A 27,604-nucleotide genomic window follows, 5' to 3' on the forward strand; every position below is an offset into this window, starting at 1 on the left:
GAAAAGGCAAGGTGTATGTTATCAAATACAGGATTGGGCAAGGATTCTGGGCAAAAGCAGTTAACACAGTAACCTTGTTGGTGAATCGATCTCCTTGCACAGCTATTAAGTGCAAGACTCCAGAAGAAGTTTGGTCAGGTAAACCTGCAGACTACTCAAATTTAAAAGTATTTGGATGTCCTGCTTATGCACATGTAAATGAAGGGAAGTTGGAACCTAGGGCTAAGAAATGAATTTTTCTTGGGTATGGATCTGGAGTGAAAGGATACAGGTTGTGGTGTTTTGATCCAAAGTCTCCAAAATTTCTTATTAGCAGAGATGTTACTTTTGATGAATCTGCTATGTTGCATCCTAGGAAAGAAGTTCCTATTCATTGTGATGAAGGTCAAGAAAAATCTAGAGAGAAGGTGGAGTTTGAAATTGGTAGTTCATCTTCAAACAAAGCACAATCTACTTTAGTCCAGTTGCCTATTTTTACTGAAGGAGATGATGCTCAAGAGAATCAAGAAGAAGAGCGGTACAGCATTGCCAAGGATAGACCAAGGAGGAATATTAGACAACCACAAAAGTATGGGCATGCTGAATTTGTTGCTTATGCATTGTCTGTTGCAGATACAATTGAAAATAGTGAGCCTACAACATATTCTGAAGCTGTTGCTTCAATTGATTCTACAAAATGGTTGATTGCCATGAATGAGGAGATCGAATCTCTTCATAAAAATCAGACTTGGGAGCTTGTGAAGCCGAGAACAGGGAGAAAATTGTTGGTTGCAAATGGGTCTTCAAGAAGAAGGAATCTGCCTCAAGTGTTGAAGATGCTAGGTACAAGGCACGTTTAGTTGCAAAGGGCTACAGTCAGGTACAAGGAATTGATTTTAATGATGTTTTCTCACCTGTTGTTAAGCATATTTCTATTCGTGTCCTACTTGCTTTAGTTGCTATGCATGATTTGGAGTTGGAGCAACTTGATGTGAAAACAGCATTCTTGCATGGTGAACTAGAAGAACAGATTTATATGCATCAACCTGAAGGGTTTGCTATTGAAAGTAAGGAGGACCATGTATGTTTGTTGAAGAAGTCCCTATATGGTTTGAAACAGTCTCCTAGACAGTGGTATAAAAGGTTTGATTCAGTTATGGCTAGTTTTGGATATTCCAGGTGTCAATATGACTGTTGTGTTTATTTCAGAAAGCTCTCTGATGGGTCATTCATATATTTGTTGCTTTATGTTGATGATATGTTGATTGCAGCAAAAGATAGGAATGAGGTCAATAGGTTGAAAGAACAATTAAGTTCTGAATTTGAGATGAAAGATTTGGGGGGAGCAAAAGAAAGATCCTTGGTATGGAGATCAAGAGGGATAGAAAAGCAGGAAAACTGTGGCTATCTCAACAAAAGTACACTGAGAAGGTATTGAATCGTTTTGGCATGAAAGATGCCAAACCTGTAACTACTCCTCTTGCATCTCATTTTAGACTTTCAACTGCTCTATCACCTAAGACAGATGAAGAGGTGGGGTACATGTCACGTGTTCCATACTCTAGTGCAGTTGGCTCCGTTATGTATGCTATGGTTTGCACTCGTCCTGACATTTCACAAGCTGTCAGTGTGGTGAGCAGATATTTGTCATGTCCAGGTAAAGCTCATTGGGAAGCAGTGAAGTGGATACTTAGGTACTTGAAAGGGACCTCTGGTGTTTGTTTGGAGTTTGGGAGGAATGGTGATAATTTATCTGGTTATGTTGATTCAGATTATGCAGGTGATCTTGACAAGAGGAGGTCACTCACAGGCTATGTATTTACTCTTGGAGGAAGTACTGTTAGTTGGAAAGCTACTTTACAGGCTACAGTTGCATTATCTACTACTGAAGCAGAGTATATGGCAGTGACTGAGGCAATTAAAGAAGCTATTTGGCTTAGAGGTTTGTTGGGAGAACTCAGCATGGATCATGGGGTGACTATAGTCCATTGTGATAGCCAGAGTGCTATTCACTTGACTAAAGATCCAATGTATCATGAGAGGACAAAGCACATTGATGTTCGGTATCATTTCATAAAAGAGATAATTTCTCAAGGTAATATTCAAGTGTTGAAGATTGGTACTGAAGACAATCCATCTGATATGTTGACTAAGCATTTATGTGTTGGTAAGCTCGAACTTACTTGGTGTTTGTCATGTTTGAGTTCAGCCCTTTGGAGGGCTATTGGAGAAGATGAAGATATTAGATATTTGTTTATCTGTTGGAGGAGAATTCAACCCAAGGTGGAGATTTGTTAAGTTTGTCTTGAATTCTTGACCCGTTTTGAAGATTGACCCAATCCGACATATTTTGGTGGCGACCCGAATGGGAAATTTTCTGAGATCTGTGATGGGTCGAACCGCTATTTGGAATATATATATAATGTACTGTTGCTTGCTGAGAGTCATTGTATTCTAGGGTTTTTCACGAAGCTAGGGTTTCAGGGCGAGTTCTTCCTCGCCGCTGCTAGGGTGTAATCTCTCTTCTGCATAGTGAATCATCTTCTTCTTCGCCCGAGGACATAGCACACCACCCTGGTGTGTGAACCTCGTTAAATCTCTGTGTCGTACGGATCTATTGTCTCCCTTTATTCGTGTTTCTTGGTATTTGATCTAACAGAAACCAATACCAGAGTCTATAATAGCAATAGCCGTACCCATGGAAGGAGAAGAAAACACAGAGTTTCTGACTGAGCAGTGGAAAAATCTTTTCCAGTAGCTTCAAGAGCTTAGGAAAAGGTGGTCTAGGAGGCTTCTACTTGTGATGAATTCAAAAGAGTAGGTACTTTACCCATCCAAAGATGGGGGTTGTCTTTTGTCTAAATGGTTTCTTCTGCTGTACACCTTCTCTTGCTTATAGTACAGAGGTCCTTTAAAAAAATTTACTTACCAAAACGAGGGGGAAAAAAGAAAAAAGAAAACCAAAGAAACAAGGAGAAAAATATTTTCCTTTTACCTTTGACTACAAGTGCCCCATTAACAGCTGCATCGAATTGGTACATTGTAAATGTTGGAGGGCAGTCAACAATCTTGTCACCAGGATCAAGCACACATCTGCAGTAGCAGACCAAATAAAAAAAGGAAAAAATGTCAGGACTTTACTGGAGTTAGTAAATTATGCACACTGAAACTTCATAAGATGATACAAACGGAAAGGACAATAGTATTTGAAGGAATCATGGGATATTTAATATCTAACCGCATGATTAAATCGATAAGCTCATCTGCACCACATCCTGCAAGAATGTAATCTGACTCAAGGCCTGAATCTTCAGCAAGGGCAGCACGTAAACGACGGCTTTCAGGGTCAGGATATACATATGGAAATTTCAATGCTCCCAAAGCTTCAACCACCTACAAAAATCTGAAATCTGTACTCAGAACTGAAGTTTGTCTCAAACAATCATGTTGGCAGCTGCAAGTACAAAACACAGGTAACATTGTGAAAACAAATTACACAACATCTACAGCACTGAAAAGTACAAGACAACAGTTTACCCGACATCTTCAAACAGAAATAGTTATGGACTATGAGCAACAAGATTAATTCTTTTTATGGGAACCACTCATAAAAGAAAAAAGAGGGAATTGTGAACCTTACCTCTGGAGGTGGACCATAAGGGTTTTCATTCGCATCCAATTTGATGATTTCCTCGGGCTTCCTCCCAAGACGACTAGACAAAACCTGCAGTAAGGAACCCATTTCATTCAAATGGTTCTATTGACCAGCAGATGAGTGTTCAGAAATGCAAGTAGCACTAGCCAATTTTACTTTCAGTTATAGAAACAAACACCCAATCAAAGAAAATAGAAATGAAAACAAGAACAATTTCAACATATACTAACTTGATTACCTCAAAAGGGAAAATAGGCTGATAAGGAGACAATTTCTTGAGATGGGGACGGATGAAAGAATCCCCAGTCAAACGTTGCTGGTCCTGACTAACTTGGTCTGCCGGAATCGTTGAGGCCATACCTCGGACCACCAATTTGTGATTCCCTCCAAATGAACAGATGGGTCTTGGCAATACTACTGGACGAAGCTTTTGATGGGTTTCAATCATGCAACGAGAGGAGGCACTGGAGAAATCAACCACACCCATGAAATCTGCACTTTGTAACATAAAAGATCAAATTTGCAAATAAACAACACAACATTCTATCGATAGTTATTGAAACTCTTATCATTGATCACAAAAGAGAAAAAAGGACAAATTTAAACAACAGCAGCCACGATAAGAGAATCTACATTCTATGGAATTAAAAAACACGACAAAGCAGTTGAGCATACCTGGAATTTGAAGACAGAAATGCCAAAGCGAAGGTAATGGTAACGAAGTGCTAGAACGGCAGAGGAAGAAGGCTTTGCCTAAATGACTTAAACCCTAACAATTTTTTTTTTTTGGTAAAGACACTAACAGTCAAAAACCATTTTTTTTTTGGCATAAACAAAACAGTCAACTTGCAGAGTTGCAATATGCAAAAGTGGTATTTGGGCGGCCGGGTTAGGGTGCCAATCGGTCCGTTTGAATCGGTTTCGTCAATTTCAATTCATTTTTTTGAGATTCAATTTGAAATTTTTATTGATTTCTGTTTTTTATTTGATTTCAATTTATCGTGTACAAATAAAGTATGATTTTTTTTTTTTAAATATGAAGTTTGGATTGATATGTGATTTTTTTTTTTTTAATATGAAGTTTGGATTGATATAAGTTTTTTATCGAGTTATGCCGTCCAATTTTGGTTTGCTCTCACAAAACCCTGCTTGAAACATGATCCAATAAAATCATATTGGTTTCAATTTGATTTTGATCATTTCGACTCGATTTTGTTCTTTTCGATTTCATTAGTGTTATGTTAAAAATGTACTCATCAATATCAGTTCAACATGTGGAACTAGGTTTGAGTGAGGTAGGCTGGGGCCGAATTGAATCAACCCTAGAGATCAAGTAAATGAACCAAGACTAGCTCAAAGATCGGCTACTGCCAAATCTATATCCGTAGGTTGGTACCGAGCCACCAAGCTACCCATAGGTGTTCGAAGAATCCTAAATAAAGAAGGAAGCTCATTCACCAAAGGAAGATCTACTGCTAGTCAAATATGTATCCTCCAAACAGAGAACAGAATTTTCCTAAACAGGAAAGATCACTTAAAAGAACTCCTAACCGTTCCTAAAAGGAAAGGAAATCTCTCACCTATTGGGATATAAAAGGTTTTTACAAGTGGAATCCCTCACCTATTGCTATCTATACGCTCTCCAAATATAACTCTTGTTACATTTGGATTCCTACCATGCCTGGACTCCTATCAGCATTAGGATACTTACAAAGTTGAGATTCTCCATGACCACCTCCCTCTAACTATAAATACCCAGGTAAGCTCATTTCAAAGGATCGAAACTTTTCCATTTTACTTAATTGGAATTACTGTTTATAGAGAGATCTGACTTACGCATCGAAGAGTCCCTCATCGGAAGAGTCTTGTGTTCACTGTTTTCTATTTGTTCTTCTGTGCAGGACACACGAATAGCCTAGGAAGATTTCTTACTGCAACAATCAGCTTGGGTCAAGTTTTGACACCCCTAGCCCAGAGGATATCTTAAGAAAAAAAGACAACAAAATGATGCATAATTGTGGCACCGATGTGGACTACACGTCAACATTTTAAAACTTGGAATCAATGTGCGAATTGGTCAAGGCTGACTCTGACTCAAACTATTGAATCAAAATTGGTCACTAATCAAAGGGAATCAATGTAAATAGGTCAAAAATTGATTTGCACTAATTTCGATGTGAATCGACTGATTCACTAACTTTTAAAACCCTAAGCATGGTTTTAGATAGATACCAATACATATTGATTGTAGCAGGTTGTATCAGACGATTCTACCTTCATTTTTACTACAAAGTTGAATTTGTAGGCACATTCACTTTACCACGAATTATACATTGATGCAATGATATTGTATTTTGAAGCCTTGATATGCAAAGATTTTTTTTTCTTGGTAGAAATGTGGAGAGTTCAAATGCATTGATTTCAAATGCTTAAATATTTTAAACCCCACCCTCAAAAAAAAAAAAAATCCTGAATATTTATCATATAGTTTGCTAAAATAAAAGTTTAAGGGTAAGGGAATGCTAACAACTAGCGTAGATATACATCAGCTGGTGAAACCAATAGGAAGGCATGCCCCAGTATATTCAGCCAGTATCATTCTTCTTTTTTTTTTTTTGGGGGGGGGGGGTTTGGGGAGTGGAGGATTACATCATTAAACATGGAGAGATGAGAAAGAATGCCTATAATAATTTATTTATTTATTTATTTTTTATGCAAAAGCCCCCAATCCCCCTCCCTCCATAAAGCAAAAAGGGGAGATTCATTGAAGTCCCACTAGGCAAAAATTGTTTTACAATGAGCAAGAGGTCTTCAAGAGAAGAAACCACCCAGAAACCTGCCTAAGATAGCTGATAACCCATTTAGAGAGAGAGAGAGAGAGAGAGAGAATGGACAAAAACATTGACAGACTATTTACATACAGAAAGAAACAAAAAACAAATTCAATCCTTAACAAGAGAATATCCTAGGGAAAGCCTATAATGGGCATGTATACAATGGCTGCGCACCTAACATTTTTCCGTTTCCAATGATACTAAAATTGTTCAAAGACATCATTCTCACCCTTTGACTTGTTATGAGCCATGGCAAAATACAAGATTCAGATTACTCACTCACATGGGTAATTGAAGGATTTCTATATTTGTATTGTCTGGGCTTGATTTGGTAGTGGTGCGTCAAGTTGATAGTCAGTACTTATTATAATTAATTATAATCCATCAATATTTTTGCATGGATCTTCACACTTGTCTTTGCGTGAAATCTCTATGTAGCCGTCCTCATTAAGTTGGGATAACATGTTGAACGTTGTTGTTTATAAGGGGAAGCTACAACTTTTCAATTGGGGAAATGATCTCCAAGTGCAGTACTTGGATTTTAATTGGGCATTGTGGGAAATTTAACCTAAATAAAATCTTTTAGATTAATTGAACTTCAAAATTTCATTGTGGTGAGGGGATGCACCCTAATATATGGACATAGTACAACCAAAAGAGTGCACGTGAAAATAACAGTTCATATATATATTTTTTTTTCTTTTCTTTGTGGGGATGAATTACAGTTCAAATTAATACGCAAAAAGTGTATGATAAATAAAACTCAAAGATTTGACATGTAGCAAAATGCCTACCAATTAATTGTCACACTATCCTTTTAAGTGGCATAACTAAGTGGGCCTCCTAGGAATCCCTGCTTGCTTAGGTTGTGGAGAGAAATTTTCCTTTCCTTGAAGAAAATAAAAGAGCTGCATTGCAAGAATATAGGATGAAGCTAGCAAGGTATGAGACATAGTTCGCATGTGGCAACTAGGATAATAATATGGCACTTAAAAGATACACAATGCATTAAAAAAAAATACGCAATGATGCCAACAAATGTAAAAACAAGGGTGAGGACTTAATGGGCTGATTCTGAGATTGCATCTGAATTTTAAATGAAGGGTTGTTAAGAGGGATCTCTATCTATTAGGATTGCTGTCAAATTTCTCAAACTCATATATTTACTAACAATAATGGATCCTCAAATAGGTGTAATTGTTTGTCTCCATGCTCACAATGGTGGTATTATTTTTTTGAAAACTCGAAATTCATCCAAAATTTAAGTTCTTATTTTGGAGAATTGTATACGATGAAATTCCTACAAAGGACATCGTACGAAAATGTATGGACATAGACGCCCTTTATGGTTTGTGCCACAACCAACATGAGAATATTTGGCATTTGTTTCTTTCCTATGAGTTTATAAGAAGGGTTTTGGCGGGACCTTTAGGTCTCAAAACTGAACTTTTAAATACCTTTATTTTCACATCAGTAATTATGAATTTCTTTAATTCTAATGACGTACCAAAATTTTAGAGTGGTTATTATTTGTGCTACTATATTTGAAAACATAGGAATCAAGTCATCTTCGAAGCTTAAAAGCCCAAGCCTACTCTATTCTACAAGAAGTAGACTCCTGGATCTCTTATGGCACCCCTACTTTCATTGATGATCAGTGAGTTCCCTCAACCCCAGGCTCACCAGACATTAACACTACTTATTTTCTCGTTCTAATATTTATGGGGTTAACAAATTACACTAAAAATATATCTAGCTAGGCAACAACTCTTATAACAAAAAGAAATTGTTTCTTACTCCATGCTAACTACATGCTGACAGGAAATGGTAGGGAAGCAATAATAAGAGCCTACTATACTAGATGAAAAAGGCAAAGGAAAAAGGATGGGAGATGAATAAAATCTGAAGCGATGAAGTAGAGCTGAGGAATCTCATAAATACTAACAATGCCAGCCTCTGACCTTAGATGGTGATTCCTTTTCTTTTGGAAACTATTGATTTTTTGTCTAAACCAACTTTTGGTAAAGAGTTCGAAACATATAGCCTTTGAGGCTATAGAAAGGAACATGTGATTATGGACTCCAGTTACATGTTAAACTCTCTTTTTGCAATCTAATATATTATGTTTTTGTTTTACCAAAAATAAAAAAATAAATGAAAAACAAAAAATAAATAAAACAAATGAAGGGTGGTCAACGATGTTTTAAAAATCAGGATCTGATCAGCTGGATTAGAATCACCAAAATTGATCCCAATTTTAACTTATCAGAATCAATTGATTCTATACAAAAAGTAGGGTTAAGACTTATTAGGACCGATTTAGATCCCAATTCTGGGTTTTAATCCTTTGCGGTCAAAGGCTAGTAAATGGTATCACCACCATTTTATTTTTGCCTCTTTTATAAAAGAATAATATTACCACAGTGCCAATATGCAAATTCCTATACATGCCCTATCAGTCTCTCACATCTCATCTAAGAATTTCACATTATTTCTTTTCGTTAAAAGAAAAAAATTTGGCTCTTGCCCCTAGTTGCAACCCTTGTTGGCAGTCAATGAAATTGATCTAAAAGTGTTCCTGCCTGTGCTCTCATTGGCCAGCATGTTTGGTGTTTTCTATATCAGATCGATATGGGCTTTTTACCCAAACTTCAAGGGACAAAGTTTTCTATCTATGAGAAGCCCCTACGTTATAAGCACAGGGGAGTGCAATGACCACTATGCCCCTATATAGGGTTGCACACCCTATGTGAGCGCAGGAACCCCTCATAGACAGAGAACAATTCCCCCAACTATAAATAATTTTTCATAAAGCATCCAAAACTAACGAATTTTCTTGGAGTACTCCAAAGGTCTCATTGGGAATAACATTACCAAAAAAATAAGCCTACCTTAAAACGCTCAGACAAAGTGCCTTAACCCTCTTTTCCAATCATATCCCACTTTCAAATATAAAAAACTAGATATCTAACGCACCCACAAGTGTAAGAAAACTTTATGGAAACTATTTAAATTTTACTTAAAGATGTACTACTTCATCATTAATATTACACTTCATATAGGGGCCACTACAACTTATGATAATCCCTCTATGCTTGCCTTCCCTCCTAAATCCTTCAAATTGCATTCTTTTATCATTTTTCTTCATCATCACAAATTCAAAAATCTAATCAACATAAGGAGATAAAATAGATGTAAATGAAAATCAAACAACAAAGAAAGTTTTATCCTTCAGTGGTGGTTCTATAAATTATGATCAATCCCTACTCCTTTTCTTGATACAGTACAAGCAATATAATCTTCATCAATATAACATATTTTCCCTACCATATCATATATGGCCTATATGTTCAAAGTCATATATAGTTACATAGTTTACTCACCAAATTAGACTTCTCTACTCATTTTGTTTCTCCAAAACTAGTCATCAGATTGAGAAAATGGAAGAAAACCCAGATGGGTTTAGTCATGAAATGCTCTTCTTTTGACAATTAAGAGTTGTGAAGCAAGAACAACTTCTTCATGACCTTCATCATTGTCAACAAACTTAGTTTCCTAGGAGACAACATAGCAATACTGCTTGGTTTAGACATCTTCCAAGTCTTCACACAATACACTTCTGCTTTATCTCTGGCCAAACCCGAATCCATTTTGCCGCCTTTTCGCAGCCTCCACTGCTCTTCCTTCTTATCAAAGGAAGATAATTCATCATTGAAGTTCTCCCATAACATGTCCATCCTCTCTTCATCCTCTATTTTCATATCTCTATCTGCAATGGGGAAGCTCTTACTTCTTTGGATTTCTTCATCATCTTTCTCTCTTTTGATCCCATTAGAAGAACCAGAGAATACTTCATAAGAAACATTCCACAGAGACGGCGAGCCCATGAAGCGAGGGACGGGTTCGGTGATCGTCGGGAAACTGAAATCATCGGAAACCGTGGCTTTCTGGATCATCTCTACCTGAAGAGAGGCCAACAGGGTAAGTAGTATGTATAAGAGAGGAAAAAAGGAAGGTTTAGCTTAACTACTGGACTTTAGAGTTTACTAGTACTAACTTTTATGTGGAAGGCAAAAGGAACTTGATTGATGGGTCCCGTTAATCAAATTTTAATTTTCTCCTATAGCCGAAGACAGCTCATCTTCCGCCGGATTGATCGGATGATTAGAGCCTATAGAGAGGGAGTTGTTCTTTGTTTTAAGTAGGGGTGTCAATTCCATGATGGCACCGGCTGGTCCAGCTGAACCCGACCAGTAAAAGCTCAAAATTGATTAGACCCGTTAAGCTTGTGTTAGAACAAACAATAAGAAATACAAAAATAAGCAGACAATAGATTCGCATAATACAGAGATTTAACGAGGTTCACATACTAGAGTGGGGTGTTACTTCCTCAGGTGAAGAAGAAGATGTTTTACTATGTAGAAGAGTGATTACACCCAAGGCAACGGCAAGAAAATTCGCCCTGAAACCCTAACTCGAAAAACCCCAAAAAATAAAATGATTTGCTCAACAAGACAACAGTACATTATATACTCTAAACATTATATACTCTAAGTCGTGGGTCGACCCATCGGGTCGTAGTCAATCCGGTCGAATGCCCCATATGAGATCAGTGCTAGGCTCCGAGCTTGGGCCTATCGACCCAACCTCTCTGCTTCCATCACAGATTTCAGAAAACTTCTCATTTAGGTCGCCACCAAAACATGTCGAAGTGGATCAATCTTCAAAACGTGTCAAGAATTCGAGCCAAACTTAACAGCTTGATTATTGATATTCTCATTAAAGATCAGTACTTGATTGATCGTTTGTAAATAATATCATATCTAGTCTATGAGACACGATTACTTAAAACTTGATTAAATACAATCAAAATCAACCCAATTCGACCCAACCCAACTGACCATTTGACATCTATAGTCTTAATTATTCTCAACATTCTTGTGGTGATCTATGAAAGGGACACACAACCCCCATAATTTGAAGCTTTAGCAAGAAAAAGTTGGCACCATATTTAAATGGTTGGTGAATGGTGATAGCCACCTCTTAATGGAGATTTTAATTTGCTCCAATCCTGTCCTTGTTACTTATACTTCACGGCTTATATACAGGCAAGCATGTAGACATTAAGCAATGTTGACCGTTGGATATATCGTGATTATCGATCAAATGGACATGCAATGTGGGACCTATCTATTTTTTTCTTTTTTTCTATAATCAGGAATGTAGAATACAAGTCAAATGAGTCAAGGGTCATTAGAGATATGGGGCACAATGAAAACTCATCTTCTGGAACAGAAAAGGAAAGCTTTTATGGAAGACTTTTCTGTTGAGGGGACCATGAGATAGTTGTGGTGTTAGTGAGATTAACATAATTTGTGGAAGTGGTGCTGGTGGGTTCATCTTTATAGGGTGAGTTGGGAATATAAACAAACGGTTAGTGGATTAGTGGAGGCTTTGTTGACCACTTCCGACAACTTAGGTGTTCATGGTAGGGAACTATTATATCCATACACTTGGCATACATGTTAGAGAAGTGGACCCTAAATTATTTTTCTTGCCTTTGATTAATCAACAACTACAGAGAGTACAGATCGTTAAAAGACAACAATATTTATTATTTTTACCATGTGTATCCAGACCTGATCAACCAAGACGTAAATGGATAATTGAAATTCGAATTTGTATTGGTTTAGGGTATCTGTATTCGTTTAGGAGTATCTGAATCCACTCAGGAAATATCTGGATCTAAATACATCTGATTCAAATTCGATCCGTATTCAATCCATTTATATCCCTACTAGTCAGCCCTATGAGTTGATACTGACCTTACAATCCAACATATGAACTAAATCATATTAAACTATTTAATTTTCATCCAAAACAATGAAGAGCAATGAACAATAAACATCTCTGTATGAGTGACTCCAACTAGGTAAGGGAGTCGAACTTAGAACCAAACGTTTTCTGAAGCAAAAATCATTTGCCAACCTTGCTACATAGTTTCAATAAGTGGAATCAGCAATGAGATTAACTCTTATTGATTTTGATTCACTAACTCTAAAAATCAAGTAGGAATCAAGATTAGTTGAATACGATCCAATTCTGATTCTTTGAACCATAAAGACAACTGGTTGAACATGGCTGGATTGGGTGATCGACCTTCTTAAGGGCCTTGATGTAAACCCCTATATTTGCCAAGTGGAAGATATATGATGATCATAACAGAGAGTGAATGGATTAAGTGGATAAAAATTATTTTTCTTTTTTTTAAGACTGCCGGATTTATTTTTTCCACGTGTTTAATGCCCAGACCGACCTTTATGGGCACTCTATGTGCAATGCACTTTATGGTGAAGATCCGGATCCCTGTTTGAAACCTTTCAGTGTTCTTTTAATGGTGCATTCCCTTTCAGTGTCTCTCTTTGACTGGTGCATTCAAACTAAAGTATGGTTGGGTTCTTTCCATTAATGGCCGGTGCAATTGGGTCCTATAATTAATGTGTGTTGCCAGAATACTTTTCCGTAAAACCGATTTTAAATTACTTTATAATGAAATTGTTGTAAAGAGCTTTACATTTCTCTTCCTTTCAAATGGGAATGTTTCTTTGTGGGTCTCTTTGTGGGACTGAGTTGATGTGCGTCTAGTTGTCAAGGATTTAATTATTGGTATTGATATTAGTGTCGATCTAGGTTAATATTGATATGATACTGATTTTGGATCCGTTGTATGATTGTAATCAATTAATATTAATTTTTTATAATTAAGTTTTTTCTGATAATTTTACCCATGATATCGATACAATACCTGATCTCAGATCAGTAACGTATCAAGATCGGTCTCACCCAATAATGATAAGATACAACCGATTCAATACTAATAACTAAAACCATGCTAGTGGCTCTTCAAGTAACAGCCAAATTTACCATTAAAAAAATAAATAAATAAAAAAAGGGAAAATTCCAGATGGGACACGAGACTCTTTATTTTGATGATCACATTTAGGGATTATCATCATGGTTTTAATTGATACTGTATCAGGGTATTTGAATAGAAAAAGACAAAATAGTCCAAAAAACCCTTACATATGGGGTAAAATGGTCCGATCAAACTTGATATGGCGGATCCATATTGATATTGATGGAGGGCGATACCATGCACTAAAACCCTGATTATAATGGGACAAATTCAATATTAGTCATCATCCTTTATCAATTATAATTTGCTAATAAATTCACCCTTCACAAGGGGTTATATCAAATCAAGTGTGACTCTGCTGCATATATTTGCAAGATGCATGTATGCTTTGTGACATACACATCCTTTTTGTTTTCAAGAATGTACCTTTTGTGCCTAAATGATCGTGGGTGTCACGCATAAAAAACCTTTGCAGAGAGGTAGTGAGCGACAATGAGGATCCAACGATTGAGATGTATGCCAAGGCCCTCCCAGCCGTTGAATTCTCACTGCCTCTCATTGCTAAACGCAAAGGATTTGAACTTGGATGGGACACGCTAAGGGTAACATTACTTTGAAGCTAAGGACCATGACTTCCAAGTCTTTGACGCATTTAAATTTCATGGAAGTAAGCTTTTGATCTTCCCTTTTCATGACTTCAAAGTCTTCAACATGGAGTCTACTTAAAAAAAAATGTTTTCGACGTGTAAATTTCATGGTAGTAAGTTTATGCATGCTCCCTTATTATATTATAATAAATTTATCAACAAATTCAATGCGTGAAGGTAACAGATGATTCCGATAGCAAGAGAAGCGAGGAAGGAGGTAAAAAAATCAACAGAATAGAGGTTAAGTGTTGATTGACCAGGGCAGGAAGGGGAAGCCCCTCCTTTTCTATGTACCACACACGCTCAACTGAATTAACCTCAAGCTTGCTTCAGTAGCAGCCCTCTTAAAAATAAAATGAACGTGTAAAAATTACGAGGGAATATTTTTTTTTTTGGTGAAGAACAAATTTATTGATGGTGATAAACATGTGTACAATCATTAGCTTCAGATTCACAAAATCAGAGAAGCCAAGAAATGAAATATGACCAATCTGACAAAACACATGATAGACAGAGCCTTCCATGCCGGGGCATCTGCAACACTATTCAGAGCCCTTAGAATACAAGTGAAAGAAATGGAAGCAAATAAAGCACACTACTGCCTAATGTCAGTGACTACTACCGTCGCGTCCAGAGTAGGTTCTTGATTACAATCTTGAAGTAAATTAACAATCTCCTTGCTATTCGATTCTACTTGAAGATGTGGATATCCTAAAGTCAAAGCATGACATAAAGCAGATCTGATGGCTAGTTCCTCTCCTTAAATGACTGAACTTAGACATTGAAGAACCGAGATGGCCTTAATCAGCCCTTCAAACTGATCTTTGAAAATAAAGCTTAAACCACCTTCCAAAGTCCCTCTGAGAAGTGCCGCATCATAATTAACTTTGATGTAACCTGGAGCTGAGGGAGACCATTTCGTAAATGGTGCATGAATAGACCCACCCGCTACTACATTTTGTTGATGATCCCTTGTATTAGCTGTGGTGAATTCAATATACGCCTTCTCCGCCATCGTTATCACTTCTTGTGGAGTCCATATCTTGATATTGAAAACCAAATCATTCCTTGCACGCCATGGATACAAGCAAAGGAAAGATGCTCTAGAAAGCAATTCACGAGCAAGCTTCTTATTTAATCGGAACAGAGCATCCCAACTTCCTAACCATTCATGGAGCAATGGGATATGGTTTGACAGAGAAGAGTATGAAAAGCTACTGCCAAACCAGACCAAGCGTGCAAAAGAGAAACTAAGCAAAATATGATCTACTGAATCATTTTTTGTGCCACACCTACAACATGGAGGATCGATTGGTACTTGCTGAGAATGGAGACCCTCCCTTGATGCTACCCCTTGCGCACAAGCTATCCAAATGAAGCTTTTAATTTTTGGGAGTCTTTATAGCCCATATGTGACTCCAGGTTGAGTCTGGAATATGATCCCATTGGTGAAGACTGGCAGATGACGCACCTGTAGTGGTAGCAGCTTGAGACTCATTTGAGAGCAATTGGTATGCCGTTTTAACCGAAAATAGGCCATTCTTTGAAGGACCGCAAATCTGCTTATCATCTCTCTAATATAGGCTCAAACATATCTTAAGAATAGCCTCTTTTATATGTGATTGAAAATATTGTTGTAGTAAATATGTCCTCCAACATCTAGAGATGGGAACAATAAGCTCTGCAACCGAGTTCAGATGGCAACCAATTGGCTTTGACTCTTGAATCTTGAACTTGGGGAGAGAACGTATCCAGCTATCTTGCCATATGTTCACATTTTTCCCACTTCCTATTTGCCAAAGTAAACTCTTGAGGAGAGTTTTTTGTCCTTCCAAAAGACTCCACCATTCCCATGATGGTTTGCTACCCAACCTTGCCTCAAGGAAACTTAAGTTTGGGAAATAACTTAACTTCATTAGACGGCCCCAAAGGGTGTCTGGGGATGACCAAAGCCGCCAAGCAACCTTTGCGAGGGAATATGAAGGTATATGAGAGAGTGTACATATGAAATTTGACATAGAGTTAATCTAGACCATTTTTTAAAACTTAACATTTGCCAATCTAAACCATTTCTTAGATATCGCGCCGCATCACAATTAACTTTGATGTAACCTGGAGCTGAGGGAGACCATTTCGTAAATGGTGCATGAATAGACCCACCCGCTACTACATTTTGTTGATGATCCCTTGTATTAGCTGTGGTGAATTCAATATACGCCTTCTCCGCCATCGTTATCACTTCTTGTGGAGTCCATATCTTGATATTGAAAACCAAATCATTCCTTGCACGCCATGGATACAAGCAAAGGAAAGATGCTCTAGAAAGCAATTCACGAGCAAGCTTCTTATTTAATCGGAACAGAGCATCCCAACTTCCTAACCATTCATGGAGCAATGGGATATGGTTTGACAGAGAAGAGTATGAAAAGCTACTGCCAAACCAGACCAAGCGTGCAAAAGAGAAACTAAGCAAAATATGATCTACTGAATCATTTTTTGTGCCACACCTACAACATGGAGGATCGATTGGTACTTGCTGAGAATGGAGACCCTCCCTTGATGCTACCCCTTGCGCACAAGCTATCCAAATGAAGCTTTTAATTTTTGGGAGTCTTTATAGCCCATATGTGACTCCAGGTTGAGTCTGGAATATGATCCCATTGGTGAAGACTGGCAGATGACGCACCTGTAGTGGTAGCAGCTTGAGACTCATTTGAGAGCAATTGGTATGCCGTTTTAACCGAAAATAGGCCATTCTTTGAAGGACCGCAAATCTGCTTATCATCTCTCTAATATAGGCTCAAACATATCTTAAGAATAGCCTCTTTTATATGTGATTGAAAATATTGTTGTAGTAAATCTGTCCTCCAACATCTAGAGATGGGAACAATAAGCTCTGCAACCGAGTTCAGATGGCAACCAATTGGCTTTGACTCTTGAATCTTGAACTTGGGGAGAGAACGTATCCAACTATCTTGCCATATGTTCACATTTTTCCCACTTCCTATTTGCCAAAGTAAACTCTTGAGGAGAGTTTTTTGTCCTTCCAAAAGACTCCACCATTCCCATGATGGTTTGCTACCCAACCTTGCCTCAAGGAAACTTAAGTTTGGGAAATAACTTAACTTCATTAGACGGCCCCAAAGGGTGTCTGGGGATGACCAAAGCCGCCAAGCAACCTTTGCGAGGGAATATGAAGGTATATGAGAGAGTGTACATATGAAATTTGACATAGAGTTAATCTAGACCATTTTTTAAAACTTAACATTTGCCAATCTAAACCATTTCTTAGATATCATATAATTGAAATTGCCCCATCACCCTTCCACATAGGATATGATATTGAAGATCATGAAAGCATTTGTTAAAAATTACGAGGGCATATAAAAATATATGAAAAGATGTATATATGAAATTTGACATATAGTCATTATAGACTATTTTTTTAATTTGAGATGTGATGAATCTAAACCATTTCTTAGATATCATACAATTGAAATTGCCCTATTAGAGAGAGAGAGAGAGAGAGAGAGAGAGAGAGATTGGGCCTAAAAGCACACCTGATTTTAGGAAGAGACTATTTTTTTTTTCCTGTAGTTGTTCAAAGTCAATTGGAGAATTGAGTTGCAGAAAGAAACATATTTGGACTTCGGTATCGACCAATCCCCCTTTGCCGCCTTGCTCTGGAGGAGTTTGAGGTACCAGAGACGGAAGAAATGGAGATGCTGTAAACTGCAAAAGTGCAACTTTATTCCTCGAGAAACTGAGATAAATGGATTTGGAGTCGGTGAAGAGATTATTAGAGAGAGGGGGAGAGGAGACTGAAAGTGCTTCAATCGATGCAGTGTCCAACAAAGTTTCGTTTTTTGACCGTCTTACTTTGCAAGGGATTCAAGTGGATCTCATTGAACCAGGTCGACTTGTCTGCTCCATGAAAGTCCCTCATTACCTTGTGGTAAGTCCAATACTCCCTTCATCTGATTTGATTGACCCCTTTTAAAAAACATAAGAGTAAAATTAGAAATGGAGACACAAAAATCTTTCTCTTTAATTTTGATGTTGAATTGGTTTTTTTTTTTTTGTTGGATTAAGAACTCTGGTAACTCCCTGCACAGTGGGGTGACGGGAACACTGATAGACATAGTTGGGGCAGAAGCAATCCGTACTGTTGGAGCTAAAACAACCGGTATTGCTGTTGAGATCAATGTCACATACTTGAGATCAATATAATCTCAGTATCTTATTTGCATTTTGGGTCTGGTACTTCGATATTGTTAATGCTGGACTGCCTCAATCGAGAATTTAAAGAAAAATAAAGGATAATCCTTTCAAGTTTTTAAGTTTTGCTTCATCCCCAATTGTTTGATACTTTGTTTCTACCAAAATTAACCAATTCTGAAGTTGTAGAAGCAATGTGTGCAGAAAATTAAAGACTCTATCTAATCACCAGCGGGGAAATGGGTCGTTGCTGTTTTTTGAATATTTAGTGAGAGCTTAGTGGTGGAGATATGGAGATGTATTTAGTAGACAGTTGATACCTTATCAAGTCGCAAGTTTTTTTGAATTTAGCTAAGAATGGAGATTGGAAAAGCTCCTCTACAAGTTATATTTCATTGTGTAGCCGTGTGAACATTTGCAGATTTGTGTTTCTCTGATGAAACATGGGTCTTGTATGATGATTTGCCTTTTGATCTAATCACTCAAGTGTCTTAGCACATGCATAAGTTCATCCCCACCTTCATAGGTATTCTTGCTCACCTCAAAATGCTGAAAGACTCAATTGGCTCATCAATCTTGATCCACAAGCTTTTCAATCCTCACAAAAGCTTGCATTTTGGTAGACTTATGACATAGCCCCCTTTCATATCCATGGAAAAATGGTTGTTTCTGTGTTTATTAGTTCCTTGTCCCATTTTTTTTTTTTTTTGGTGGGGGGGGGGGGGGAGGGTTGAATACCAAAAAATTTAAATTCTTTAACGTGTAGTTTTCTTATAAATGGAACTTCTAGAGGTTATTATAAAGGCTGAGACTTCAGGTTTTTGTGGGTCTACCGTCTACTTAACAGTGCCAAGAAACTAAAGCCATCAAAAAAGCATTATGATGGAAGAAGCATAAGAATTTATCTATTCATTAACATAGGAACACTTGGATTTTCCATCTTTTCCCTATTTCGTTTCTTTAATTTATTATTGTTATTATTAATTTTCAGAACTTGTGGATAATATTAGGATGATTCAAATTCTTGATAGTTACTGCCAAAGAAGGAACGGTGTGTGACTCAACATGGCAAGAAAATGTGATAAGATATACCTAATGTTGCATGTGACTGGTAAATTGTGTCTCTGTCTGGATTCTGAAACTGGACTTCACTATCTTTTTTTCTCAATTTATCTTTTTATTTTTTTTCCTTTTTCCCTAAAATTGTGATGTTGTAAAACAGAATTTATTATAGGTCTTGGTAACTTTTCTCCACAAGGGTAAAATTTGGAGCAGAAATATGGCAATGGATTCTCTATGTTCTAGTGTCAGTTATCTGATAACTCCAACTTAAGTGTCCTCCCCTTACCACATACGTAAAATGGAAAATGGCCCTCCAAAACCATTATCTATTGATAATTTTTTGTTCATTTGAAATATACTACCTAATGAAAAAAATAAATTGGTATTGAAGCATGTTAGGACCAATGTGTGATATCCATGAAATCTTCCCATTGCTTATATCTATGTATTATAATACCTGGAAAAATATTACAAAAAAAAAAAAAACCTTGTATTTTGGCTGTTCCTGTTATGGTAAATGAACTGTGGCATTTTGCTATCCAAAGCATTTTCTTTTCCTAGCATATAATTATGAGTTCATGGAGAGAATATCAAATTAAACTTTGAAATGAAAGGATAACAAATATTTATTGAGAAAAAAACAAAGATACATATTCCTTTTCTATTTGTTCTTTTGGTTAATTCTGAAGAATAGTCAACAAAGCTACCCAAGAGTCCAACAGTAAGCATGATAGAGACAGTTGACTTGGCCTAAGACACAAAAGATATTGTCACCATTTCATTTATGACGCAGGAGGTTAACAGATTTGTACCTTAAATGATAGCAAGGCACTTGTTCTTTACACTTGCAGATTTTATTTTATTTTCATATCAATGGCTCCCATGGGTTTGGTTAACGACTAATGAGAGTCCTGGCCTATCTCCCCACCCCAACCAAAAAAGAAAAATGAAAAACCCTCTTTATTTCTTTTGGTGAGTGACTGAGCTTTCTTTTTATTGGCCTGATTCTGCTAATGGTGAAGACATAGGTTGAGGCTCTGTTATTTCCGTGCATCACATTTCAGGAGGGTTAAAACAATATGGACCAACTGTTAATATTTCCTGACTTTATATTGTGCTGTTGTCTGTCTGGCTTGTGTGAAGGTGATAAATTATGGGGACCATGCGAAGTAACTTTCCCTACAGCATTGGATAGAAACAACATAAAGCATGATTTTGAAGAGGGGTATTTTCCATAACTTTTGGTGATAAAAGAGTAGGAATGTGACATCATTTTACCAATCCTTTCCAAATTTCATGTCCTGATGAACTCCATAGGGATGGTTTTATCCTGGAAACTTTATTTAAACTTATTCTTGTCAAGGGAGATTCGTTCTAGTTATCACTGGGCATTGACTTAACCTCCATGGCATAGATCAGATTCCCACAATATAGTTTTTGTTCAGAGTGATAGTTGTTGTCCACGGACAATTTTTTTATTGTGTCCAAACAACAACAACTATAATCTTATCCCAACTAAATGGGGTCGACTATATGGATCCAATATGATCATCAAAGTAAGAGAATATAAGATAAAAGAAGTTCAACAATAAAGTAGAAGATGATAAAAGAGTATGTTTTAGCATTCAGGTTGACTGTGTGGTGACTCTCATTCTGAATGCTAAAAAGTGGTACTGTTGACTCAATAAAGTGTCTGTTGGTGAGGGTAAGGTTCATTTATAAAACGGCCACATTAATTTCCTTGCTCCTGATCTTATTCTTGATATGGTTGGCAACTAGAGAGATGTTCGCTGTCGTACTTTGCATTCTGGTTATTCAGTTTGGTCTTCGTGCAACTGCATTCAACTTTTCTTTAATTTTTAGTGCTTTGAATTGGATTATCATACTCTCAGATCTTGCATTTATCTTCTGATGATCGTTTATCAATTGAGTTGTTTATATTTATTTATGTTCAACCTCTTGATATTTTGTGTAGACCTGCATACCTTTTTGTTCGTTGGTTAGGATGGTTTAATTTCATTTCTAAGTTTGGTAAATGTATATTAGAAGTTTGTTCTCTATGGGTCTGTATTTGAATGAGCTAGCTGCCTGGACTTCTTAAATTTGAGTTTCCAATTATACTTTACACCTATCTGATGTGAAATCTTTCTCTTGGATATTGATTCAGGATGAAATTGAAATTGAGGGGAAAGTGTTACATGCTGGGAAGGCAATTGGAGTTGTCAGTGTTGAGTTGAGGAATAAGAAGACTGGGAAGATAATTGCACGGGGACGTCACACCCAGTATCTTGCTGTATCTAGTAAATTATAAGGATCCTATTACCTTTTCCATTGCATGTACAAAAGCATCATATTGGAGCCTTCTTTCCATTGGAAAAGGAGAAAATTGATTGATGAACCAATAATTTGTTAGTCATCTACTAAATCCATCTGTAAATTGTTGCACACTCTGACTTGAGAAGTGTCAATGGACATTGTGATTATATCTTCAGTCTGTAGGCATGAGTAAAAAGCCAAAGTTGTTTAAGTGAGGACTTTATTGTTGTGGCACAAGTTCTTATTTTTAAGCCCTCATAGTAAGGCCTATGTGGTACAGCATCTTTATTCCTTAGCTTTACTTCTTACTGATGTGGCATGTGATGATAAACCATGAAGCATTGGGTTTCTGAAGTTATATCAATTTCATAAGAAATACCATGGAAGACCTATTCCCCTCCCTCCCAAAAAAGTTGTTTAGTTTGATTAGAAGAGTCCAAAACTTTTTTAAACACACATTAATGTGATAGGAGTAGATCCACTAACCTTCTGGCCCTTGCTCTTCAAGCAGAAGTTGCATGTCATTGCGTTAGGCACTAGATCCATGAGAAAGTTGGCTTTGTCAAGGTCTTAATTTTAGAACCTCGATTGAAAATGCATATCAAATGAATCATAACCAAGATTCCAGTTAGAGAGTGCAGGATTTGTTCACCATGGAATTTCAGTGAATGTTTTTCATGTTTCATTTCCAATGAAAGCTTCCATGGCAAAGGGTGTATATAGTTAAGAGTTTGGGTCATTTTGGAAAATTTGACGGGTGATTGATTTAACCCATTTATTATATATCAGAGAATTAAAATTGTCACACCAGCCTTCCACATGGGATATGATATTATAGAACAGGAAAGCATCCATTAAATAAATACTTGATAGCCACAACACACAAGCAGAAGCACTCGCGGCCACTGGTACACGCACTCAGATAGAAGGAGAGAAGAGAGGATCATATTCTCGATTCTTGGATTGGGATTGGTCTTAGTGGATACTGATCTAGATGCCCCTGGATCGGGCTTGAGCAGATGGATTAACCCTTTTTTTTTAAATGGATTTTATTATCTTTTTACCCTTGATTCGTACAAATGAATTGATATCAGATCGGTTAGTAAATACATTAAAAGTGTATTTTTGCTATATTCGAACATTTAACTGTCGAATTTGTATTTTTATACGTAAAACTTCAGATACAGAAAATACTTGTTTATTAAAGGATGTCGACTTAAACATGTCCGTATTTTTTATTTTAACGGTATTTTTTTATTTAAATAAATCAAATCTCGAAATCCTTTTTCAATCGAAAACCCAAACCTAAAGATAATGTAGGAATACTTCTTATATGCCTTTTTACCTTAATATTTATTTCAACTAATTATAAAGATGATCTTTAAAATTATTTTTTGGCTTTTAAGCATATATATATATATATATATTATTTTTATTATTATTATTTTTTTTCAGAGCGATAATATTAAACTCGTAATAAACACGTAGCATATCACTGTTGTTCATATTTTATTACACCAGAATAGTAGAGAGTCATCATCGGCCTAAGCTGATATCAATTATGAGTGTGAGAGAAAGAGAGAGAGAGCCGAGTTGCAGAGATACATATTTGGATCTCCTTTGAGTTTGAGCCTTGAGGTACTAAAAAACTGAAGAAAAGGAAATGTGCCTTTGCAGTAGTATGCTATAAACTGGTAAAATAAATGGATTTGGAGTCGGTGAAGAGATTATTAGAGCGAGGAGAAGAGGAGAGTCAGAATGCTTCGATCGATGCAGTGTCCAACAAAGCTAAGTTTTTCGACCCTTTTATCTGGGAAGGCATTCAATTCGATGTCATCGAACCAGGTCGACTTGTCTGCTCCTTGAAAGTCCCTCTTCGCCTTCTGGTAAGTCCAACACTCCCTTCTTCATCTGATTTGATTCCAACTTAGAAGACCCAAAGAATCTCTCTTTAATTTTGATTTTGAATTGGGTTTTGTTTTTCTTGTTGGATTAAGAATTCTGGTAACTTCCTGCACGGCGGGGCGACGGCAATGCTAGTAGATATAATTGGGGCAACCACACTCCATACTGTTGGAGGTCAAACAACCGGTGTTTCTGTTGAGATCAATGTCACCTACTTGGATGCTGCGTTTGCAGATGTGGGTAACAACTAATTTGCTCTTTCCTTTAATATAATCTTAGTATCTTATTTGCATATTGGATCTTGTATTACGATATTGTTAGTGCTGTGACTACCTCCTAAGTTTAGAATTTAAAGAAAAACAGAGGATACTTTTTTAAAAATATTTATTTTGTTTCATCCCCATGTGTTTGCTATTTTGTTTCAAACAAAATTGACCAGTTCTGAAGTCGAAGAATCCATGTGGGGAGAAAAATGAAAGATTCTATTTGATCAATAATAGGAAAATGGGTCATTGCTGTTATTGAGTATTTGGTGAGAGTTTGGTGGAGGAGATATGGAGATGCATTTAGTAAACAGTTCATAACCTTATCAAGTCGAAGGCTTTTTCAAATATAGCTAAGATTGGAGATCTCTACAAGTTATACTTCTTGTAGCTATGTGAACATTTGCAGATTGGCGTTCTTCTTATGAACATGGGTCCTATATGAATATATATATATATATATATATTTTTATTTAGTTAAGTGTCTTCACAGCTTGACAGTGTGGGCATTGCCCACTGCTAGACAAGCCCTAGGTTCAAAATTGAAACATAGCACTTCCAAAAATTTTCTCTTATCAGAAGAGGAACCTACTATCTTAAGAGTCCAGGCTATGGATCCAAGTTTTTTCTCAGATAGTTGTGCTAAGATCAGGGCTCTCAGGTGAAATCAGTTTCATTCAACCTTATATACCCATGAAGGATGGGATGAAATTCTGCATGTGATAAGATAAAAATTTTGGAAGTGCTATGTTTCAATTTTGAAAACTAGCTAGGGCTTGTTTAGCAGTAGGCAATGACCACACTGTCAAAAAACTGTGAAGACACTCAATTGACTAAATTAAAAAACATAACATCATATATGACCCATGTTCATAAGAAAAACACCAATCTGCAAATGTTCACACAGCTACAAGAAGTATAACTTGTAGTGGTACTTCTCTGATCTCTAGTCTTAGCTAAATTTGAAAGAAAAAAAACCTGCGACTTGATAAGGTTATGAACTGTTTACAAAATGCATCTCCATATCTCCTCCACCAAGCTCTCACCAAATACTCATAACAGCAACGACCCATTTTCCTATTAGTGATCAAATAGAATCTTTAATTTTTCTTCACACATGGATTCTACGACTTCAGAACTGGTCAATTTTGTTTGAAACAAAAGACAAACACATGGGGATGAAACAAAATGATAAAAATGGAATTTCACAAGAAGCCCTCAAGAATGGATCAGATTCACACAATGTAGTTTTTGTTCAGAGTGATAGCTGTTGCCCATGGACATTTTTTATATTGTGTCCATGGTCTGCTAATTCAGGTCGAATGTGGGGTTTTACTCATTCTGGATGCCAAAAAGTGGAACTGTTGACTCAATAAAGTGTCTGTTGGTGAGATTATTGCTCATAAAACGACCACATAAGTTTCCTTGTTCTCCTGTTCTTATTCTTGATATGGTTGTGAACTAGAGAGATATCTAATGTTTCCCCTCATACTCAACATTCTGGTTATCAAGTTTGGTCTCTGTGCAAATGCATTCAACTTATCATTACTTTTTAATGTTTTGAATTGGTTTATCATACTCTCAGATCTTGCATTTATCTTCTGATGATCATTTATCAGTTGAGTTGTTTATGGTTATTTATTTTCAGTCTCTTTATATTTTGTGTAGACATGCACACCTTTTTGTTCTTCTGATCACGGTAGTTGAATTTCATTTTTAAGTTTCGTCTATGTATATTAGAAGTTTATTTTCTATCTTCTTAAATTTGAGTTTCCAATTATACTTTACACCTATCTGATGTGCAATCTCTCTCTTGGATATTGATTCAGGAAGAAATTGAAATTGAGGGGAAAGTGTTACATGTTGGGAAGGCAATTGGAATCGTCAGTGTCGAGTTGAGGAATAAGAAGACTAGGAAAATAATTGCACAGGGACGTCACACTATCTTTCTTACTGTACCTAGTAAATTATAAGGGTCCTATTTACTTTTTCCATTTCCTGTTCAAATGAGCCATCTTTCCATTGCCAAAAGGAGAAAATTGATTGGTGAACCAATAATTTGTCAGTGTTATGTGCTAAATCTATCTGTAAATTGTTGCATAATCTGATGTTAGAAGTCTCAATGGGCATTGTGATCAGGATTAGATCCCTGACAAACTAGTATCTATCTGTCATGGAATGACTCTTGCTCTTAGCATCATCTTTAACAATCCCTAACACCAGGGATATGTCCATGATTACTTTGATAAGAACCTCCCTAGGTACACATTCAAACACTGTTACAAGTCCAGAGGACTCACTGTTCAATCCAAGTCCAAGCCATGACCATTGATTCTTCTTCTTCTTCTTCAGAATGCGACATCCACAAACATTCATAGTACCCTTTATTGGTGTTTGCTACCATATACTCCTTTTGAAGGTCTCAGTCCTTCTAGTCCAGTTCATGTCAAGGCAAGAAAGGTAGATTGCAGACTTCCAAACAGTAAATTACATGATCCTGAACTCTTGTATTCAGCATCGGACAATCTACTTGCAGCATAACCAAGCCCACCCCCAGCCCATTAATATTAGACCTAAATCAATAGAGTGGGCTAGGTTGGCTTCGAATTGAAACTGAAAGAGAGAGAGAGAGAGAGAGATTGACCCCCCTTACCCGGAGGAGTTCTTTTATATTTGTAGGCTTGAGTGTGGTGAAGCTTTAATCCCAATAAAGGGGTGAAATGACTTATGTGACCTTTTTGGTAATTACCTTGAGATGGTGGAGAATCCCAACGTTGTAGTTGGCTTTTAGAGTTCCACGTGTCATATGTATATTCATTCGTGGGGTGATTTTAGGTATATCACATACTATTCTGGAAGTAATGGCTTGGGTGTCCTATACCTTGTAAGTATACCTTGTAGTTGTAACATTACACATTACTTTTGTTTTTCGATAGAAAGTTGTGACATCACTTGAAGCTAAGGACCATGACTTCCATGTCTACATCTAAATTTCAGGGAATCAAGCTTCTCATCCTCTCTTTTCATGAATATATATATATATATATCTATATATTAATTAGGACTTGGTTTAGTTGCAAAGAAAAGAAAAAAAAAAATATATATATATATATATATATATTTTTTTTTAATCTGACAAGAGAAATAGAAGCATGAATCAATCATTGCATCATGATAACATTTTTTTTTATCATGATACAATAATTGGCTTATGTGTCTATTTCTCTCCTCAAATTCAAAATTTTTTAAATATTTTTTTCTATTCATTTCTCAACAACCAAATTAAGCTTAAGCATTTCTACCCACCCTAAAATGGCTTATTTCTTCTCCTTCTTTATCAAAAGCTTATTAATGAATTCACTTGAAGACAACAGATGATTCCTATGGCAAAGGAAGCACTCTCCAGTCTCAACAAAGAGAATGAGATGGCAAGGGAAAAAGAGAATAGTGGTTTAGCATTGATTGACTAGAGTAGGAAGAGGGAAGGCCAATTTTTTCTATGTATCACATGCTTAACTACACTCACCTCGAGCAAGCTGTGCTAGCAATTGTCCTCAATAAAATAAAACTAAAATTCTAGTGAAAAATATTAAGCTCTTCTAAAAAGAAATGGATGACTACAAAATTACAAGGGAATATGACAATATATGAGGTGTACATATGAAATTTGATATATGAACAATCTAGACCATAAGGTTGTGTTTGTAGATAAGAGAAGAAAAAAATACAAAAATTATATTATTTTCTTAGTTTAAGAAATTCTCATTATATTCGCTATGTCTTGGACCAAGAGAGAACTTTTTTTTTTT

At 36.6% G+C, this 27,604-nt stretch overlaps 4 protein-coding genes across 11 annotated transcripts in view; 2 read left to right on the forward strand and 2 right to left on the reverse strand.

The window, feature by feature from the left end:
- The window catches only part of LOC122074954 (histidinol-phosphate aminotransferase, chloroplastic-like), a 10,489-nt gene extending 6,019 nt beyond the window's left edge, over nucleotides 1-4,470 (reverse strand). Inside the window, exons 1-5 of one of the 2 annotated variants that reach the window (XM_042639949.1) lie at nucleotides 4,310-4,470; nucleotides 3,873-4,126; nucleotides 3,620-3,703; nucleotides 3,218-3,372; nucleotides 2,975-3,072 (exon numbers count right to left, since the gene is read on the reverse strand). In XM_042639949.1, coding sequence (XP_042495883.1) covers nucleotides 2,975-3,072; nucleotides 3,218-3,372; nucleotides 3,620-3,703; nucleotides 3,873-4,121 — 586 coding nt within the window. In that variant the 5' untranslated portion in view covers nucleotides 4,122-4,126; nucleotides 4,310-4,470. The remainder of the gene's footprint in view (nucleotides 1-2,974; nucleotides 3,073-3,217; nucleotides 3,373-3,619; nucleotides 3,704-3,872; nucleotides 4,127-4,309) is intronic. The other variant, XM_042639958.1, reaches the window with a different exon arrangement.
- A 5,197-nt stretch (nucleotides 4,471-9,667) lies between these two features.
- LOC122074068 lies at nucleotides 9,668-10,516 on the reverse strand. The gene has a single exon (XM_042638919.1). It carries the CDS (start codon nucleotides 10,422-10,424, stop codon nucleotides 9,960-9,962), a length of 465 nt encoding a protein of 154 aa, XP_042494853.1. The 5' UTR covers nucleotides 10,425-10,516; the 3' UTR covers nucleotides 9,668-9,959.
- Nucleotides 10,517-17,578: 7,062 nt separating this feature from the next.
- On the forward strand, nucleotides 17,579-21,842 carry LOC122076728 (acyl-coenzyme A thioesterase 13-like). 6 transcript variants are annotated; one of them, XM_042642218.1, is made up of 4 exons: nucleotides 17,579-17,986; nucleotides 18,124-18,257; nucleotides 20,486-20,495; nucleotides 21,479-21,842. In XM_042642218.1, the coding sequence occupies exons 1-4, from the start codon at nucleotides 17,804-17,806 to the stop codon at nucleotides 21,620-21,622; spliced, it is 471 nt and encodes a 156-aa protein (XP_042498152.1). In that variant the 5' UTR covers nucleotides 17,579-17,803; the 3' UTR covers nucleotides 21,623-21,842. The 6 variants fall into 6 exon arrangements, 1 of the variants encoding a protein (XP_042498152.1); XR_006139573.1 differs by lacking the exon at nucleotides 18,124-18,257 and adding an exon at nucleotides 19,281-19,360 and having other exon boundaries at nucleotides 17,848-17,986; nucleotides 20,455-20,536; XR_006139571.1 differs by lacking the exon at nucleotides 18,124-18,257 and adding an exon at nucleotides 19,260-19,360 and having other exon boundaries at nucleotides 17,849-17,986; nucleotides 20,455-20,536.
- Nucleotides 21,843-23,141: 1,299 nt separating this feature from the next.
- On the forward strand, nucleotides 23,142-25,995 carry LOC122076041 (acyl-coenzyme A thioesterase 13-like). Of its 2 annotated transcripts, XR_006139419.1 has the most exons (4): nucleotides 23,142-23,513; nucleotides 23,625-23,768; nucleotides 25,625-25,849; nucleotides 25,930-25,995. XR_006139419.1 is itself a non-coding variant. In XM_042641323.1 (3 exons), exons 1-3 carry the CDS (start codon nucleotides 23,331-23,333, stop codon nucleotides 25,766-25,768), a joined length of 471 nt encoding a protein of 156 aa, XP_042497257.1. In that variant the 5' UTR covers nucleotides 23,143-23,330; the 3' UTR covers nucleotides 25,769-25,958. The 2 variants fall into 2 exon arrangements, 1 of the variants encoding a protein (XP_042497257.1); XM_042641323.1 differs by having other exon boundaries at nucleotides 23,143-23,513; nucleotides 25,625-25,958.
- The last annotated feature ends 1,609 nt before the right edge of the window (nucleotides 25,996-27,604 follow it).

This window comes from Macadamia integrifolia, chromosome 1, assembly GCF_013358625.1.
Source record: "Macadamia integrifolia cultivar HAES 741 chromosome 1, SCU_Mint_v3, whole genome shotgun sequence".
NCBI classification, from domain to species: Eukaryota; Viridiplantae; Streptophyta; class Magnoliopsida; order Proteales; family Proteaceae; genus Macadamia; species Macadamia integrifolia.

What these genes read in the sequence shown, in the direction of transcription:
- LOC122076041 (XM_042641323.1), top strand. Translation starts at nt 23,331, where the DNA reads ATGGATTTGGAGTCGGTGAAGAGATTATTAGAGCGAGGAGAAGAGGAG. An exon ending in AAGTCCCTCTTCGCCTTCTG is followed by an intron (nt 23,514 to 23,624) that starts GTAAGTCCAACA and finishes TGTTGGATTAAG; the next exon opens with AATTCTGGTAACTTCCTGCA. An exon ending in TGGATGCTGCGTTTGCAGAT is followed by an intron (nt 23,769 to 25,624) that starts GTGGGTAACAAC and finishes ATATTGATTCAG; the next exon opens with GAAGAAATTGAAATTGAGGG.
- LOC122074068 (XM_042638919.1), bottom strand. Translation starts at nt 10,424, where the DNA reads ATGATCCAGAAAGCCACGGTTTCCGATGATTTCAGTTTCCCGACGATC.
- LOC122076728 (XM_042642218.1), top strand. Translation starts at nt 17,804, where the DNA reads ATGGATTTGGAGTCGGTGAAGAGATTATTAGAGAGAGGGGGAGAGGAG. An exon ending in AAGTCCCTCATTACCTTGTG is followed by an intron (nt 17,987 to 18,123) that starts GTAAGTCCAATA and finishes TGTTGGATTAAG; the next exon opens with AACTCTGGTAACTCCCTGCA.